The sequence below is a fragment of the Poecilia formosa genome, unplaced genomic scaffold (genome assembly GCF_000485575.1).
Source record: "Poecilia formosa unplaced genomic scaffold, Poecilia_formosa-5.1.2 Scaffold201, whole genome shotgun sequence".
NCBI lineage: Eukaryota > Metazoa > Chordata > Actinopteri > Cyprinodontiformes > Poeciliidae > Poecilia > Poecilia formosa.
In genome coordinates, this window is record NW_006800140.1 from 232,623 (window position 1) to 249,821 (window position 17,199).

The 17,199-nt window shown below is 37.4% G+C and overlaps 1 protein-coding gene across 3 annotated transcripts in view; it reads right to left on the bottom strand.

Annotated features, from left to right (window-relative positions):
• The window catches only part of rab11fip2 (RAB11 family interacting protein 2 (class I)), a 38,170-nt gene that overhangs the window by 14,015 nt on the left and 6,956 nt on the right, over positions 1–17,199 (bottom strand). The window contains exons 2-4 of one of the 3 annotated variants that reach the window (XM_016679084.1): positions 4,410–4,599; positions 1,526–1,649; positions 1,068–1,434 (exon numbers count right to left, since the gene is read on the bottom strand). In XM_016679084.1, coding sequence (XP_016534570.1) covers positions 1,068–1,420 — 353 coding nt within the window. In that variant the 5' untranslated portion in view covers positions 1,421–1,434; positions 1,526–1,649; positions 4,410–4,599. Of the gene's footprint in view, positions 1–1,067; positions 1,650–4,284; positions 4,388–4,409; positions 4,600–17,199 lie in introns of those variants that run through there. The other 2 variants (XM_007566913.2, XM_016679085.1) reach the window with 2 other exon arrangements.

The window sequence follows — 17,199 nt, forward strand, 5'->3', positions numbered from 1 at the left end:
ACTTTTCTGTCCGTCATTTTGACTGACGGCGTCAAAAATATTCCGTCATATTCTATTTTTATCTGTCAATCTCTACATGATATTGACATGGGTTTTTCTGTTACATTTAGTTTTTATGTAGGTTAATTAATATTCAAAGTTCAACAAACAATCCAGATCATCACACATTAATGAAGCAGATGGACTTATCAAACTTTTTCTCCGCAGTGATAAAAACCACTGACAGAACGATTAAATTAATCAGCTTCACAACGTCCTCCAGGTTCACACCTAGACAAAAAATCTGCACTGAAGTTTAGATCGGACCGAGTCCATTAAATCTGACCCAACCCGACTGATTAACTTTAGAGGCTCGAGCCCTAACCCAACGTATTTTAATGAAGATTTTACTGCTTTGTTTTTAGAGAACCGTTCGAATAAGCAGCCCATCTTCTCCCAGCTTCCTTTGACATCTTCCAGCTCCGTTTGGACTCAGGATGAGTCAAGAGCAAAACTTCTGGGATGGCTGATAGAAAGGATGGAATCTCTGCAGCTCCAGCAGCGCAAGGCGGAGCCGCTTCTTACAGTCTAATTAACTCATTGCTTTCTATTTTTAGCAAGGTAGACTGTCGACTCTTCCATTTAAACAATAAATAAACACAACATAGGGTTTTCTTTAGCTTCATCTATTCTGGATGAACTGGAAAACAATTTCAGTCGCTCTTTTCAATACATCCATCATGGCGCCTCAAGTGATGAAGTAAGGTAGCTGCAAATGGCCAATAGCAGTTTTATAACACCTGAAGGTAACATTAGCTGTAAAATGGCACTATGTGCCTGGAAAACACAAAATACCACCTCCTTAAGGGTTTTATACATTTTTACAAACTGTGCTCAAAAAGTAGAAATAGCCTGTAATTTTTTTAAGCTGGTTCTCTGGGGCTACAGAAGACAAGACGACCCCAGACGGTACCGTTGAGTTGATTCTGGTACTGATCGTTTAAAACAGTCTTGTACCACTTAGTTTCGCCTGAATCCTCCAGCAGCTAGAGAGAAGCGAACATTTCAACACCAGAGGCCGTACTCACTCGGTTTTCTTTCGTTGCTTGTTATCAAACATTTCGTTGAGGTTGATGGTCTTCTGGCCCAGGAATTTGTCCATCCCCACTAAGGAGCGGTGCATCACTGTGAGCGACAGCACGTACACTTCAGGGTTCCCCTCCAGAAGCAGACCGGGCAGCTCGAAGGACGCCTCCTCCCTCCAGACGGGGTCGGCCGTCTTCTCCGCCACCGACGTGGAGTACTTCTCCTTCCCCAGCTGGATGATGGTGTAGGCGTCGTTGGTGCCATTTTTGCCTTTGGGCTGTAAACCGGACGCCTGAAGAACGGTGGCTTGGACATGGGTTGGAAACCACTTCTGAGACTGCTCAGCCAGGGACATTTTATCACAGAAAACTAGCAAAAACCCATTCAAAATAATAGTAATGATAATAATTTAGACAAAAACGTATTTTAGTGACTTCAGTTTGCAAACAGCATGATTTACTATAGTGCAGTGTCCATGTCAGTGTGGTTTATGTAGCTATGGTAACAAGCGATGACGAGTCGGACAAACAGAGCACGCCTCATCTTCTGTTGAATCATCGATGTCCAAGCCACTGCTGAGTCATCTGCAACAGACAGAAGCGGAGCAGCATCAGAACATTTCCCAGATCCAAAACATGACTCAGGAAAACATCACCTAACAGGTCTGTTAATTATTTTAGCCAAATTAAAAAACTTCTAAGGCTGCAATGTATAAAACCAAAGCAGCATAACATCATGCGGGTAAGATCCCACCCCCAACTCGCTGCTGGAGGCAAAAAGCTGCAGGCCGATGACTAGCATTGGTTTTAGCTATTAAATTGTCAAAAAAAAAAAACGCATTAAATCTTAAATGTATGCCTGATATATAAAAGAAAAAGGGATGCAGTGCTTTTTGCTAACACTACAACAACGAGAGAAGGTAAGGAAAAAGTTTTAATTAAGAAAAAAATAACAAGGGAGAGAGAAGTAGTTCAGCTGTGCTAGCTTGACTATGACAACCTTACCGTAGATATGATGTGGAATTCAGTGAGTTTTGGTTCAGTAAAAAAAAAAATTAAAAAGGTGACCTAAACACCAACTCTGGTAGATCATTAGTAGAGCAGGTGTTTAAATTAGCTAATCAATCACCTCAGTGTTAGCTTAGCTAATAGCAGCGCTAGCTAATCTACCACAGCAATCACTTCTTAATAGTCACAAAATAAACATCAAGCCTGACAACATAAAACTGTAACAGACTGAATGTTCTGTTTTTTGTGTGGAAAATGTTTGAGTGTCTTTTGGTGTTGAATCCTGATAAGTTAGCGACGTTGTTGTCAGTTGCTATGGCAACAAGTCTGTGCGTAGCATAGCCGACACACAGAAGGAGGAAAAAAAGAAGAATACAAGTGGCACTGATTTGTTATTTAATGGTTTTTCTGCGTTATTTTTTCTTTTGCTGTGGGGCAGTGCACTAAATTAATAATACCTACATCTCAGGTTTCATTTAATTAACGGGATTGTTCTCCCCAACGGCTCTGATAGGATGGCATGCAAAAGAATCGTCTTTTTGCCCTCCAGAATTTTGCAAAAGACTGAAATTTCCGGATGTAAACAATAAGGATGCAAGGAGTCATTAATAAGGCTGGGCGACATGGCTTAAAATCTCTTGTTTTTTTATGCTAAATTTGATTTCAAACCATTTTTTTCCTTATATACAACACAAATGACATAACTAAAAACAAATAGGATTTATTTCTATCATTCCTTTTGTCGGTTAGTCTGAATAAAGTTGAAATAAATACAAGCTGCAAAAAAAATAAAACATTTTAAAAAATATACAGGCTCATCAAAAATGATGGTAATTTTTTATTTCACTGGTGAAAAGAAAATTCAGATTTAAAAAAAATTAAAACCTTCAAAAATGTAATTACTTTATAGCAGTAGCAAATATTTAATCCTAAAAATAGACAAGTTTTTCTAAACTTCTGTCAATCATATCTTACAAATACTGACCATCCAAAATGCTATTATTCTTGACAGAGACAGCAGCTTTGAACTGGACTGAAAGGGATTATGAGATTATCATAGTTTATACATAAAATATTCTGATATTTACCAAACTCAAACCAAAGAATATGGTGTTTGTTGATACTTTATACATAACAAAAAGGTTTTTCCATTTTAATTTTGATGATGTCACACATAAGACAATTTGAGCTACAAAACAAAATGTGTGTTAATTAAGCACAAACTTCATTGGTTACGACACAAATCCAATAGAGAAAAACTGTCAATAATCAGTTATTCATCAACATAAGGAAATGTACAATAATGAGAAAACAGAAACTAAGTGAAGGAATATTAACTGATTTCTGATCAGAACTGATCGAAACTGGCATGTTTTTTTATATATAAATGTCTGATAGATTGATACATCTAAGGATGAAGAAATGAAAACAATAAAAAAAAAAAGGCTGGGCAGTGTAGTTTTGATTCTGATCAATTGTTGGACTATTCTTCCAAATCTGGTGTCCTATAAATGAGAAACATAAAGATCTAAATGATATTTAACTTCTCCGTTTTGTTGTTCTGACTTGTGCTTTGAGATCATCTGACTGTTAATCTCTGGGGCGAGGTTATTACCACATGTAAGTTATTACAAAGAAACATTAATCAAGCCATCAGGGCGTAAAATTATATACTTTTTACAACAATGCTATTTCATTGTTTTTCAATTACATTTACATTTTTAATTATGAAATTCTGATATAGGCTGGGATTGTTTTCTAAGTACCTTTAGTCTCATTTGTTGTGATGACACACCGCCTTCAAGTTCAGTTCTGAATAAATAATGATCCTTACTTAGGAATTCTAATTTATTCAACTGGTTATTACTTTTAAATAAATGAGATACTTCATTACGATTTACTGTCATTTCTGCTAACTCATTTCAGTTGAAGTTGCATAAATCTCTTCAATAAAAGGGATTTTCTCCTCACTATTATGAATCTTTCCTTTCATCCAGATTTTTAGGATTTTACTCCGAAGCTTGAGAACTCCTGCCAAATAACACTGCGAGTTACAATGAAACATGAATGAATTACAGCCGTTTTGTAGCCGAATAACTGACATAAACAGGATAATCCCTTTAACTGAGTACTCTCCCTTTAAAAGACAACTGTCTCAACAAAGCTTTTTAAACAAACTCCTGCGATAGTAAAACATATGAAAGTAACTTACAAATCCCAAAATTACGAAGTTTAACCCAGATTTATCGTAGTTGGGCAGCAGCAGGGTAACGTTAGCTTATTGCTAATAAGAACCGAGCATCACAGCCGCCCTCAGCCCAACAGCAAGCCGCTTACCTCAGGGTCATTTCCGCCGACTCCACACACACATCCGGGGCTTCAGCGCACACACGACCTGTCCGCAGATACATTAACCCGCTGCACTCTGCGGCTCAGCAGGCCGCAAATGTCAGTTGTTGTTGTAGCAGGAGCAGCGCATTGCTGTCGGGACAGAGACGGGCTTCACTTCCTAATATGACGTCACTTCCTTTTCATGCCGGTGAAAAGGTCAGTCGGCTAAACGGGTTATTTAGCTTAAAAATAAATACTTTACAACATAATGCTTTAGTTTTGTTAAAATTCTACTGTACTAAAAGTCACCTATTTTAGTAGCTGAATTGTCTTTAACATTTTATTCTATTTTTTATAAAACACAAATGAAGAATACGACGGCGGCCATTGTAATAAAATAAATAATGGAAAAAATTCTGCCAAAATAAATCAGAAATGTTTAGATGAAACTCAGAGATTTCCTAGAAAAACAAGAACATTTTTAGGTTGCAAAAATAAATTTATTTAGACTATATTCAACTTTTGGAAAAAAGTTTAGATTCAAAAGTAAGATATTTTTGACTTTGGACTTAGAAATTTCCAGTTTTTTTCTAGGAAATATCAGAGCTTAATCTCAAAGTTCATTTTCTCAAGCACATTTTCAACTTTTGACAGTCAGAAATTTCCATATTTTTTGCTAGAAAATTTCTGAGATTAATCTTATTGTTTCCTTTTTTTCTAGTAATATTTCATCATTTCAAACTCAGAAATGTCCAAGAATTTTCTAGAAAATTTCTGAGATTTTTGGCAGAAATCTTTTTTTTTTTTGCTGTCTACATGGCCCTAATAAGACATCATGAGTATTTATTAGCATTTTTTTAAATATTCTTTACAGCTAATAAAACCTCAAAATTCATTTTGCCAGGAAGATGGAGTATTATATAGGCTTCATATAAATAACAAAAAACAAAATCAGGCAAAAGATTTTATGAAATCAAGTTTTTTCAATATAAAACTTCTGAAACTTTAACAAAAATGCAGGCGTGAGTCTGGTGAAAGTCTGGTTAAAACATGTTTGTTTTTCATTTGGTCAGTAGAAAATCCAGAAATTTTATTCAAGTAAGAGTAGAGATACTTCATAATAAAATTACTCAAGCAAAAGTAAAAAGTAGCTGTCCAAGGAATTACTCAAGAGTAAAAAAGTATTTAGTAAAATGGTGACTCAAGCACACAGTGGCTGATCATTAAAAATGCTAATATTCAAAAGTTACATCAACAGATGGACCAAAATACAAAGATATGTGGAAATCTTGAAAATAATTCATGTAAACAATAAAATCAGGGGGGGAAATATTTCTAAAGACTGTCCATAAATCTCACTTCAGTAGCTATATTTCATTATAAACTTACTCAAGTAAAAGTACATTTGCAAAAAAGTTACTCCGGTAAATGTAACTGAGTAAATGTAACTAGTTAATCTTCATCTCAGATATATCACTCTGTATGTAATGAACCCATAGAATATATGATGTTCACTTTCCAAACCGGATTACTGAAATAAATCAACTTTTCAGCAATATTCTAATTTATTGAGATGCTCTTGTATGTTTCTCAGACAGACAGTAATAAAAGAGTATAAATAAGCCCAGCCTGTGAGGAACGGCTTCATGTGTGTGCGGGCGCAGCTACATGAGGAGAGGTAAATCATACAAACATGGCCAAGTGCCTTTTGTCTCTTGAGTGGGACATGGAGGTGCAGATAAGAGGGTTCGGCTGAATGAACACAGACATGCTCGTCACCCCACTTGACAAGTGCATCTTAACCAAACACACCTGCTCCATGTTGGTTTTATCGTTCCGCTGCAGTTTGTGCACACAGCGCTGGCCCGCGGCTCTGCCTGGGCCATCCATCAGGCTCAGATTATTGCTTTTTATCTCGAGTACATCTCTGAATGAAACGCTGAGGGTTAGTGAAATATTAGGCTGTGTGCGATAATATTTAATACTTCTGCGGCTCTCGGCCCACATGTTTAACGTCCGCTGTTAACGTTGGGTGGATATTAGAGTACAATGTCACTTTTTAAGCAGCTATAAAGGAGGCAGATGTTCCACAGTGTTGGCTGTATATCACAGACTCTTTATTTTATCTTTAGCTTACAAAAAAAGCTGCATATGGAGCTCATTCTCCTCTTCGTTTAGCTGTACTTTCCACAGTGACGTTGTTATAAAAATGCTGTATAATTTAACGCCTTGAAATCGGGCCTCTGTCTCTTTAAGAAGCCGCTAATCTTTCTGAAACTCTGCCTTCAGGAAGTTATCACAACATGGCTCCTCTATTAACCCTTTAACAAAGTTTTTACCAGAGTTTCACTGAGAAGTAGCTCCTATAACGAGCTGAGGAGATGTTTGCTAGTTGCTGCTGGCTAGTCTGAAGGAGCTGAGTGGGGGAGGAGCTACGCCTCAAAGGCGGAGCTAGGTCCAACCAGGCATCTTGAATGATCACCATCGACATTAAAGGATTTCTCAAACAAGCATGAAAGCATCAAGGCAACACTCCAGTTTTGTTTTTGATGAGAAAATAATTTATAACAGCTAAAAAAAAGTTGACTTCACATGATACTGTCCCTTTAAAATTCCTGCAGTTGTATAATGTACTGCAAGCCAGATATATAAATGCTAAGGTCATTAAGATGATTAAATAAGATAAATAAGGTGTCGTTATTATAAATTGCTCCTGATTATTCTACTGTATGGAGCTATATTGGGGCCATAATACAGCTAAACTCTAGTTTCAGTTTCAAAAAAATGTTAAAACTGAAAAAACCTTGAATCTGAAAAGTAGTTTTGAACATTTTAGTTTCAAATATTTTTTTGCCGTTTCAATTCTGTCTTTTTTCAATTTGAAACATCTTTTTTTTGAACAAACATTATGTCCTCAATTTTGCTCCACACTGCTGATTTAAAAGATTATTATCAAACTATAGCTTCCCTTCACAGATTTTTACACAGAAGAATTGCATGTAGAGTATTTATTTGGGTCAATGGCTGACAGGAAAAACCGCAGGGATCTCCGCTGAATATTGTTTACAGCTTGGCAGGACGAGATCTGATAAGGCCTTAGTCGGAGCGTTTAGCTGCTGGTCGACTTCCAGGCGTCGGTGATTTATCCCGTCACGTCAGCGCGCGCATTCCTTTTTGGAGAATACTTTATGATCTGTTGTGGTTAGCAGTGTCAGGTTGAGTCGAGTGGAATAACTAGCAGATAAACAACCCGGGTCGTGACACTCTTCCTTAATTTGACAATAAGTCAAACACGTTCATATATTATGGCGCGAGGCCGGAGCACATGTTGGCGTTTGAGATGAAAACGCCGCCGGCTGCGTTCCAACATCACCTGTAGCGTCTGAGCAGAATATATCTGTGCGTTTAAAAGCAGAACATCGCAACATAAACTAGCAGCAACATAAACGCAGATTCTACGGTACATCTTGAAAGAACTTCGCTGAGGGTCATAAACCGCCCTTCATGCACGACCCACAAAGAACGGCAGAGCACCCACAAATATTACTCAAGTAAGAGCAGAACTACTTCAACATATTTTATGTAAGAGTAAGAAGTGTTTGGTAAAGAGTCTACTCAAGTACTGAGTAACTGATCAAATTATCAATATCTAAAATGTACATAATCAGAAGAACAAAAATATAAAGTTAACTGGAAAGTTTTGAATTTTAATATTTACAATGAAAATAATTTATATAAGTAACAAAAAACAACAAAATCAGGCAAAAGAAATCAGTTTCTTTCAATGTGAAACTTATTAAACTGTAACAAAACTGCAGGTCTGAGTGGTGAATTTTTGGTTGAAACATGTTTGTTTTTCATTCAGTGATTAGAAAATACAGACATTTCACTCCTTTAAGAGTACAGATACTTTATAATATTACTCAAGTAAAAGTAAAAAGTAGCTGTCCAAGAAATTATTCAAGTAAAAAAATATTTAGTAAAAATGTGACTCAAGTACTGAATAACTGATCAAAACATTTCATATTTAAAAATGACATCAGTCACACCAAAATCTAAAGTTAAGTGGAAATTTTGGCATTTTACAGATCAAAATAATAATTCAATGACAATAAGTCAGGCAAAATAATTTTTCCAAATCAGTTTCTTTCAATGTGAAACTTATGAAACTTTAACAGAAACTGCAAGTGTGTGTCTGAGTCTGGTGAATTTTTGGTTAAAACATGTTTGTTTTTCATTCAGTGGGTAGAAAAGACAGAAATTTTACTCAAGTAAAAGTAGCGATAGTTCATAACACAATTACTCAAATTACAGCGTAGTAAAAATACTCCTGAAAGTAAATTTTTTCAAAAAAGTTACTCAAGTGAATGTAATTGAGTAAATGTAACTAGTTACTACCCCGCTCTGCCCTGAGGGTCATGAGCCGCCCTTCCTGCGTGGCCCCCGCTCCACATGTTGAACCACATTAGCGACGGCCCCTAACGGCTGCTAGCCACATGGTTCAGGTTTAGATTCACGTTTTTTTCACCCCCAACACTCTTCAGGTTGTTTTACATTTATTAAACACTTAAAAATCCGCAGGCCACAAGGTTGACCATCTGTTGAGGACAGCGTGTAGGAGAAGGCGAGAGGCGCGGCGGGGCGAGTGGAAACAGTTGTGATGTCACTGCGGGTCTTAATGCGCTGCAGGTCTGAGATGACTGATTTAAAAGGTACAGCTTTTAGCTGAGAGAACAGTCAGATCACAGATGAATTTTAATCAAAAAAGGAGGAGAACGGCACACAAATCACCGCCGCTTGGCTCTCAGGAATGTTTTTGTGCGTGGCGCTGATATATGGGAGCAGATGTGCGACTACAGCATGACGAGCGGAGCTGAAAAGGGCCGCGGAGCCGGGGCAGCGACTCCCTTAATTTCTGCATCACAACCTTAAAAAGGGTCAAACTCACACGCACACACACACATGTACGCACACACACATGTACAGCCCTGCAGCAGCTTTCTGCTGGTGTGTTTTGTTTTCCGATTAAAAATATATATTTTTGGAAATATGAGGATAAGAACTGCAATAGTTGCTTCGAGAAAGTTGAGTGGAAGAAAAAAGTGCACAAGACAAAGGGATAACTGCATATTTTGACAGGATTGTGAACACTGCAAAAAACACACAATCTTACCCAGTATTTTTTTACCTAGTTTCTACTGAGAATATCTTAGTCACCTGAAATTAGACAAAACCAACTGACAAGTAACTTTTCTGAAAAAACAAGAGCTTGTTTTATATCAATAATATTATATTATATATAATCATTAATATTGATTAAAAGAAATTCTAGTTCCATTTTACCCATTTTCCCATGTGATAAGTGAAATAATCTACCATTAGAATTAATACGTTTTATCAATCATAATTAATTATTGCCATAAAACAATCTCCTATATGTTGCTGAAAAGTTACTTTTAAATTAATTTTATCTTATTTCAAGTGTATTAACATATTTGCAGTAGAAACTTGACCAAAAATACTTGGTGAGATTTTGTGTTTTTGCAGTAAAGCTAAGATGATGAGAGTCACAGTGAGCACACAGATATATATATATTCATGGGCTACAACTGTCACGTTACTTGAGTTAGGCCACTAATTAACCAGATGTGATGTTAGAACTCGGCCTGTCATGACGATGAATTTACTGGAAGATAAATTGTCCCTCAAGATATTAAGATAAACTATAATATTGTTGCTTTCACATTCCCACATTTTGATAAACTTTAAATTCTAATGAATATTTAACAGTGGAACTGAAAGACATTTTAAATATCCAAAATAAATAAAACAACATAAACAACAGATAAAATGAATTATTAAGTCTCTGTAAATTAAAAACAAAGTTTCCCTTCAAAATAAGAGCCAGTTGAGACCAAAGCAGCAGACTGCAAACTTTTATCATCCAGTTTTAGGTAAAAAGAGAGGAAAGAGAGAAACAGTAAACATACAAATAGGAATTAAGCTTTTTTTATTTATCATGAAATGAATTGATTTATTGATTATTGAATCCGGGCCTAGTTGGAAATGTGTCATGAATTTGGATTTATCATCGTTAGGTCAGTAATTTGTTGGCTAAGATTTTAGCCTCTTCTTTTTTGCAAAATAGAGCAAAAATCACAGATTTTCAATTGGACATATGTCTGGACTTTGACTAGGCCAGTGTAACACAGGCATGTTTAGAGTTGCTGAACAAGGTTTTCTTCCTTGTATTCAACTCAAATCATCTTTCCAGCAATGCTGGCCAGCTTCCCAATCACTGCAGAGGAAAACGATCTCCACAGCATGATGCTGCCACCACCATGTTTCACTTTATTTATGAATCGGTGAACTCAGATTCTTTCTGCCTTTGCAGGTTTGAAGTCCTTTAGCTATGCACCACCTGGTACAGATACTATTTACTGGAAGATGAGCAGAGTGTTTGAACTTCATTTTATTTAAGAGGCCTGAAAACAAATGCAGCCACACTTTTCAGATTCTTATAGATTTTTTTATACATGAAACCCCTTCGATTTTTCCTCTAAATCAGAGTTTCATATGAGTTTGTGTTGGTCTGCATTCTTTTACAAGGCACCATGTAATATTTTAAAAGTAACCTTGAATTTGTTATGCTTCCTTGAACACGTTAGGTCTATGGCCTATCCAAAACATATTCATTATATTTTCCGCTGTTTTAAGGCGTCTTGTCACATTAAATCCAAATAAATGCTGCTGGCCATGCCTTCAAAACTGAACGTTTATTCTCGCACGTAAAAATGGCTGCAAACAGATGCACGATTATATAACTGCACATCTTTGAAAAGCAGAAGTGGAGCCTCCGGCGCAACCAACAACATATTTGCAAATAATAGGCCTGTTAATTAATAATTTCCTTTTGCATGGTTTATCGTTTCTCTCGTTCTACCAAAATCTGGACGACTCAAGTCTTCAGTCTGGTGCTTTGGTCTCAACTAGCCCTTTTTTGTTTACCGAGTCTTCATAATTAATTTTATTTGTTGTTTCTGTTGTTTTGTTTGTTTATTTTGGGTATTTAAAATGTCTTTCAGGTGTCCACCATAACCAGTGTGCAGTGTGCCTCCCCCAGACCAGAGGAAGCCCCTCCATGTGAATGCCCTGCAGTCATCTCCTTACAGGATGAAATAATTCACTCGAAACGTTCAGGAGAGACATTGTGAGGCAAAGTTCAGAGGCATGCTAATGACTAGAGCATGCTCACAGAGAGGAACAGAAACCTCTCAGGTCTGAATGAGCGGCAGAACAGAGGTTAGGCCACTGCAGGCAAACAGGTTGTCGGATGCGTTAAAACGCTGCATTTGCATTTTCTTAGCTGAAAACATCAAAATATGAGCAAATCGATTTAGCAAACCAAGCTGCTATACTGACAAAATAACGAAAAAAAATGCAACTGCATTTTACACTTTAGTGTGCTATAAAGTAATGATGAAAAAGTCTTTTGTCTTTTCCTATGAAGACAGGATATATAACGCGCTCCCATTTGCACAACATCATAAGTGTCACACTGATAAATTTACAGCATCGTAAGGAACATATATTGAACATAATGGGCATGAGAAAAAGCAGAAAACAGAGGAGTTTTTCCTTAGATACAGAGGAAAGAGAAAGTGTGTGGGTTGCATCGTTGTGTTTAACATTCCTCAGTCCTCCCAGCAGAAAACCGTCGTCTTATTACCAGATTCTACAAGCATGATCATCCTACACAGCCGCGCAGTCTGCATATTTTTAAAGGAATCTCCGCTTAAATGGAGATATTTTCCACACATATTTATGTGCCACATTTGTTTTCCATAAATATGGATAAATCTGTGACAAAATGTGCTGTCCCGCGTTAAATATGATCTTAACTGGGCAGAGAGGAAGATGCATAAAGAAGAAAACCTAAAAAAAAAATGGATTTATTTAGATAACCTGTCCTGTTTTTGTAATAGAAACTCATTATTGTTTTTTTATTACTTCTGTTGTCAAATTTTTTTTCCAAGATTAAAATTCAATCAGTTTCATGTATTACAATAAATAAAAATGTGCTGGAGTTCTGTGTGAATTTGTTTTTATTTACAAAGAGATTATGTTGGCCACTATCATAATATTTTTTAAATATCTTCAGAGGTTCATATTACTGTTTTTCAAACAAAAAATGCATAAAAAATGTGTTTTTTTACTTTTCCACTTCATTTAAACATACCAGACGGTTGAGCTTTCAGCATTATTTACTGAATAAAATGAGTAGATACCTACATATTGTTCAAAAATGAGAGATAAAAACTGCAGCTTCTGTTCACTACATTTATTTTAAAAATAGGAAATATATTTTCAAAAATAAGCTAACAGATGTTTATTTTTGCAATAAGAATCCAGATGATGGTCAATATAACCAAAAGATGCAAAATTATGCTTTAAAAATCAAAATGTTGGAAGCGTTATGTCAAGAAGGTCGAGAAAGAAAAGATCACATCTCACCATCTTTGGGAAGTAAATGCCTAAACAGATGACCTTTGTGCTCGGCGTGAGAAAGGTCAGGACGATGGGAGGAGCCGCGACGCGTTTCGCAGATTGCACCGCGGATGACTTGTCAGGCCACGATCTGCCGTCAGAAAGCAAAACATTTCACTGGGACAGGAAAGGAATCTGCTCCAGAAATAAACTGGTTGCTGCTTCTGGGTTCTGCCTCAGCAGAAAACGGGAGTTTGAGTCGTCTTCCTCATGGTCTTCCTCATGGTCTTCCTCAGCACACACTGCTGGCCCCCTGCAGTCTACACTCCATTTATCTTCCAGATGTTTACATCCACTCGAAAAAACAGTTAGGCTTTTAATTTTATTTATTCAGTTAAAGTTTAAAATGAACATGTAGACATTAAAATTTTGAGCAGTTTGAAGAAGAAAATCTTTGTTAAATTTTACTGGACGAAAAATTGTAACAGACGTTTTTGCAATAAATGATAATGTTGTTTTAAGACCATTTTCACCACTAGAGGTGTGGTGTGAAGTAAGTTTTGGTTCAAGTTAGGGTTAGGAATAGACTAGTATTGGTTAAGGTTAGAGAAAACGTCTGTTTTAATCAACACTAATCCTATTATGGGTATAACTTGTGTGTATTTGTTTAGCTTTCCTATTTTGGACCATTTCTGCCATACTAACCTTCTGAAAACCCATCTGGGACTTACTGGGACCAAAGTCCAATCCTAATACAGAGGACCCTCTTGCTTAGGGTCAGAGGTCAGGTTTAGAGGCGAGTTATGTTTTGGTTTGTTATGGTTAGGAATAGACTAGGATTGGCATAAATGCAATTACTAAATACAGCAGACTAATGAACACATTTTAATAGAGAAACGTGGGCTTATAGTTTGTTTCATACCTGGTTAAAGTTATTTCCAAAATGTACTTTAAATCTGAGCGTTCTAATTTATCGAATGTGACTCTATATATTTGGTCGTATTCTTCATGCTTTGGGTGATGGAGTAGTGATGATTGTCACACTGAACAATGTTACATCAAAGGTCAAGGTCTCTGACAAAGAAATGCTGAAGAATTTTCATTTTTGTGTCATTTCAACCACAAAAGGTTACTTTGATGACATTAAGCAGAGCTGACATTTCTGACTGGCAGCTTGAGGCCCCTGACCTTTCCTGGTACTGTACCGATGTGTTCATGAAGGTGTACAGCGCCGGCTGAGAGGTGGGGCTGATTTAAAAGCTAGCATCTTGTTAACACAATGAAAGAAATGAAAGAGAAACATCAATGATGCTGTGCGAAACACTGCTACCCTCACACCACAAACTGAGGAAAACTCTTAAACTAACAAGCATTGACATTATCACTTATAATTTAATCCATTTTTACTGAAGGTGCTTTCATCTTGTAAACAGAAACCTGGTGTTTTGGACCAACGAACAACTGGTTCTGTCTCTTGAAGTAAGAATATGCCGGTCTGCTTGGCGTTCACATTTGAACCAGGGGACAGCGTTTGGGGCTCGACTTAGGCTGCATTCACACTGCAGCCTGAAGTGACCCAACTGCGTTTTTATTTCCTTAATAAAAAATTTCCTGAATGATCTTTTCATGACAGTCTGAACCACAAAGATCAGATTTTTTCCAATGCGACCAAGGCCATTTTGATATCCGGTACACATCAGATCTTTTCAGATGTGACCTGAGTCGCATTCATCCGACCTGAACGTCATTGATACTCAACAAACGTCACTATTCTGCATCCTGATACACACAAGCAGGAAGAACAACAACCAACATGGCGGACGATATTGAGGATAGGTTGTTAATGTGCTGGCTCCAGTTGGATAACAACTTAAAAGTCATAAATATGCTTCACCGTTAGCATCCATGTTTGCTTGCACAAACACTAAGCACTTCTTCTTTTATATCAGGGGTCCCCAAACGTTTTCCTGTGAGGGCCACATAACTTTTCCCTTCTCTGGTGGCGGCCGGAGTCAGTTTGTAACAGAAAAAGTGTGACAATTGCAGGAGTGCCTAAATGTAAAAATATGTTTTCCAGAAAGCACAACCAAATAACCCTCTCTGGGTTCTTCACAGAACAAAAGTCAGGAAATAAATAACACTATTAATGAAATAAATAATAACCAAATAACCCTCTTCACAGAATAAATCCAGGAAATAACACTATTTATGAAATAAATACCGTATTTTCTGGACTATAAGCCACAGATATCTCTGCCGTTCCAGGTTTTCCACAGCGATGCAGCAGCAGCAGAGGGGGGCGGACACCCAAAATTTGAGTCATAACAGGTCAATTGAATATCACATTTATTGGGGTTGGAAAAAGAAAAGGTTGCCAAGTTTAGATTTAACTAGGGTTGCCACCCGTCCCGTATTTGGCTGTTAAATGTAGCGTACGGGACGCGATTTATTCCGTATTCTACAAATGTGGATGTGAAATAATCAACACATCCGAGAACTTTATACAGTAGGCTGCCCCAGTCATTGTTTCACTCACGGTGTTGGTGTTGCAATATTGTGCCCAACTGCTTTCTGGGTAACACAGACCAACCGACACGCTGCCGCCGCAGCCCCCCTCCCCGCTCATGAGACTAGAACAACGCGCATTAGTGGGCGTCCCTTATTTTGATTTCTGAAAGGTGGCAACCCTAGATTTAACTGAACTGATTACGGTAGTTTCTGAACGGTAACAGTAAAAGTGCTGATCCTTTGTGTCTGCTACTAGCATATGCTAAATGAAAATGGCCACTTTCCTCTTCTTCTTCTTCTGCTTCTTCTTTAGATTTCAATGGCAGCTTGCATCCATTATTGTTGCTCTACTGCCATCTCCTGGATCCTAATATCTATACCTCAAATTCTCATAATGATCCCAGTATCATTTAAAAAAACGAAAAATCTTCTTTTTCCCCTCAATCCTATTTAACTGATCAACAACATTCTCAAATTTCAATTCCCTATTAAAACCTAATTCCGTTTTAATGGGTGCTTTCTTCTTTTATTTCCAATTTTGACTTCTAATGATGAATCATTGGAATCTTTAGGGCGCCCATTAAAACGCCCTAAAAAGCCCCCTGGTGGTTGAAGAAAAGTCCACATATAAGCCGCAAGGTTCAAAGCTTTGGAAAAAAGTAGCGGCTTATAGTCCGGAAAATACGGTATATGAAAAAAAATCTAAATGCTCTCTGGTATTGTTCAGGGGNAACAACCAACATGGCGGACGATAATGAGGATTAGGTTGTTAATGTGCTGGCTCCAGTTGGATAACAACTTAAAATCATAAATATGCTTCACCGTTAGCATCCATGTTTACTTGCACAAACACTAAGCGCTTCTTCTTTTATATCAGGGGTCCCCAAACGTTTTCCTGTGAGGGCCACATAACTTTCCCCTTCTCTGGTGGCGGCCGGAGTCAGTTTGTAACAGAAAAAGTGTGACAATTGCAGGAGTGCCTAAATGTAAAAATATGTTTTCCAGAAAGCACAACCAAATAACCCTCTGGGTTCTTCACAGAACAAAAGTCAGGAAATAAATAATAACACTATTAAATAAATAATAACCAAATAACCCTCTTCACAGAATAAATCCAGGAAATAACACTATTTATGAAATAAATACCGTATTTTCTGGACTATAAGCCGCAGATATCTCTGCCGCTCCAGGTTTTCCACAGCGATGCAGCAGCAAAGGGGGGCGGACAGCAGAGGTCAATTGATTATTACATTTATTAGGGTTGGGAAAAAAAGTTGCCAAGTTTAGATTTAACTAGGGTTGCCACCCGTCCTGTAAAATATGGAACCGTCCCGTATTTGGCTGTTAAATGTAGCGTACGGGACGCGATTTGTTCCGTATTCTACAAATGTGGATGTGTAATAATCAACACATCCGAGTACTTCATATAGTAGGGTGCCCCAGTCATTGTTTCACTCACGGTGTTGGTGTTGCGATATTGTTCCCAACTGCTTTCTGGGTAACACAGACCAACCGACACGCTGCCGCCGCAGCCCCCCCTCTCCCCGCTCATGAGACTAGAACAACGCGGATTAGTTTTAATGGGTGCTTTCTTCTTTTATTTCCAATTTTGACTTCCAATGATGAATCATTGGAATCTTTAGGGCGCCCATTAAAACGCCCTAAAGAGCCCCCTGGTGGTTGAAGAAAAGTCCACATATAAGCCACAAGGTTCAAAGCTTTGGAAAAAAGTAGCGGCTTATAGTCCGGAAAATACGGTATATGAAAAAAAATCTAAATGCTCTCTGGTATTGTTCAGGGG